General features: G+C 43.9%; 1 protein-coding gene across 1 annotated transcript in view; it reads left to right on the top strand.

Moving 5' to 3' along the window:
• Positions 1–2530, top strand: part of LOC116694239 (alpha-1,3-mannosyl-glycoprotein 4-beta-N-acetylglucosaminyltransferase C) — an 85554-nt gene that overhangs the window by 25157 nt on the left and 57867 nt on the right. The window contains 1 exon segment of the mRNA XM_032523844.1: positions 1593–1663. Within this exon segment, the coding sequence (XP_032379735.1) occupies positions 1639–1663 (25 nt within the window). The 5' untranslated portion in view covers positions 1593–1638.

Here is a 2530-nt window from a genome sequence, read left to right as displayed (position 1 = left end):
ATAGATAGATAGATTTTTATTGATCCCAAAAAAATGGGAAATTCCAGTGTTACAGCCGCAAAATCAGTCACATAGCACACATATAGAATATACATGATATAGCAGGATACAATATAGGAACAACCAATTTAAAATACATACAAGTTGGGGATAAAAATAATAATGTTTAAAACTATTAATGATAAAGCAATAGACAACGTTATATTAATATTGTGCAAGGTGCACGTAGTGTAGTCATGATGTTTGTGAGTCTTATCCACAACCCAGTGGTGACGTGTTAAAGAGTTTTATTGCCTGTGGTAGGAATGATTTCTTGTAGCGGTCCATGCGACGTCGAAGCTGTCGGAGCCTCTTAGAGAAGGTGCTCCTCTGTGGAGAGGGTGCTCGGGGTTCAGTGACCTCCTCTCCACCACAGCTTCAAACGTGTCCTGTGTGCAGCCGATCACGGAGCCAGCCTTCCAGATCAGTTTGTTCAGTCTGTTTGTGTCGCTGGCTCCGATGCTGCTGCCTCAGCAGATGGCGGAGGAGAACAGAGCGCTGGCCACAACAGACCGGGAGAACATCTCCAGCGTTCTGCTGGACACGTTGAAGTTTCCAGTTCTGCCTGTGGTTGATGTTGACTATTCAACCATGTCCACATCTTCTCCCAGGTTGCAAAGCCGTTGCGGAGCCGTTCCCTTCCTCCTGAAGTCGGTCACCATCTCTCTGGTCTTATCCACGTTCAGCAGCAGGTGATTCTTACCAGACCACTCCACAAATTCATCCACCAGCACTCTCTCTCTTAAAACTGCACTTGGCCACTTAGCACATTGCCTTCAGCTCCAAATGGCAGCAGGAGGTAATTGCTTGAAGGATGAACTCAAATGTCCAGAAGTTATGTAATGTGATGTAAGTAACCGATACACAGTCTGTATTTGCTTCATACCAGATGGCATGGAAGAGAAGAAGAAAGAAAAAAAAGATTTAACAGTGAGATTATCAAGGAGCGATATGACACTCTCCTCCACTGGACATTCGTTCATAAAATAATGTTTCAGGGTACTGATGTAAGATCAAAGCTGAAAGGTTAACTTATGGCAAGACTGGGGCTTATAGTATTATAATAAACACTCAGTTTGCTGCCCCCCCCCACCCCCAAACACACACACACACACACACACACACACACACACACACACACACACACACACACACATCCACCTACCCCATAGCTTCTTTTTTTAAACAGGGTAACAAAAACCAAGTGAGTGAGGAGCACCTAGCAGAATGAGGTCATCTCCACACCTCCATTGATCCTCCCATTTTTCATCTCGGAGGCAAGTGGCATATAAGAGGATCTATCTTTGTGAACGGTTTTGAGCCCCCAAAATTACAAACAAACTAAAGGCGGCCAATCGATAGAGTGTGTCTCACAGAATGATGAACTGGCACTTCAGAGGGGGAAAATCAATGTTGCGCTCCCTTTCTGTCCCTCTCCTCTTCTCTCTGTCTTTCTCTTTTGGTCCTTCAACTCTGTCCACAGTCCTCATACGGCAGTGTTTAAGCGTCTATCGCTGTGATTTAATGGTCCTTTGTTTCTTATTCCTTTTTAGCCTGGAAGACCCCTGCCACTTTGATGTGTGAGCACACCCACCAATAATGGCCCATAGGATACGCAGTGGAAGTAAGTGCTTCTGGTCAGATTTACCGCTTTAGTGCTCCTCCTCCTCCCTCCACTGCCCTTGTAAACCTCAGCTCATCTGATGCAGACATATTGATCAGCATGATATGGCAATCTTTAAATCATAACATAGCTCTTAACACGCAGTTGCCAAAATGAAACCATCTATTTATTGCAACAAATGCTTGGGACAGTCGACGCCGCGTGGTGTTGCATTTTTATATCCTCGGGTGAACAGTAGTCTTAAATCCGAAGAGGACATAATGAACCTCTGGAAAATAAAGGCAGGTCCATTTTATAGCTGAAACATAACAAAAAAAATGAAGTTCTCCAAGGGGAAAATTGAATTCTTAGAGCTCTGTCTGAAGCTAAAAAATTAACTGCTGCACTGTGACGATCCTTAAGGGTCACATTCCAAAAAGAGAGAAACATTTTCTCAAGCGTTGGTTGATTTTGCTTGTTTTCTGTTGCTCCATGTGCTGCTTGTAATGATACAAAAGGTACAGGATGTGCAATGAGATTGCCTCTCCCCGGGGATGTGGAGTTATCCCTATACTGAAGTGTGATTTTAGTTGGGGCTTTCACTGAGCAGAGCCAGGTTGTGGCTTGGATGAGAATATATTGTGTGCATTTGTCTGAATGGCAAAAAACTTTGTGCATGTCCCAGGTAACGAATCCTACTGACTTGTCATCTTGCGCCACCAGAAGTTTGAATTTTTGGTTTTGGGTGAAATTGTACGTTATAAAAAATACTACTGTATGGTACTAAAATTGGGAACGGATATTCATGCTCACTTTAGTGATCTCTTTCATGATGCGTGTGTCGGGTGGTTGGTCTTATCGGGGGGGTAACCCACTGGTGTGAGGAGG

The sequence above is a fragment of the Etheostoma spectabile genome, chromosome 8 (genome assembly GCF_008692095.1).
Source record: "Etheostoma spectabile isolate EspeVRDwgs_2016 chromosome 8, UIUC_Espe_1.0, whole genome shotgun sequence".
NCBI lineage: Eukaryota > Metazoa > Chordata > Actinopteri > Perciformes > Percidae > Etheostoma > Etheostoma spectabile.
Note: the sequence above shows the minus strand (reverse complement) of the source record. Positions and strands in the feature narration are given on the sequence as shown.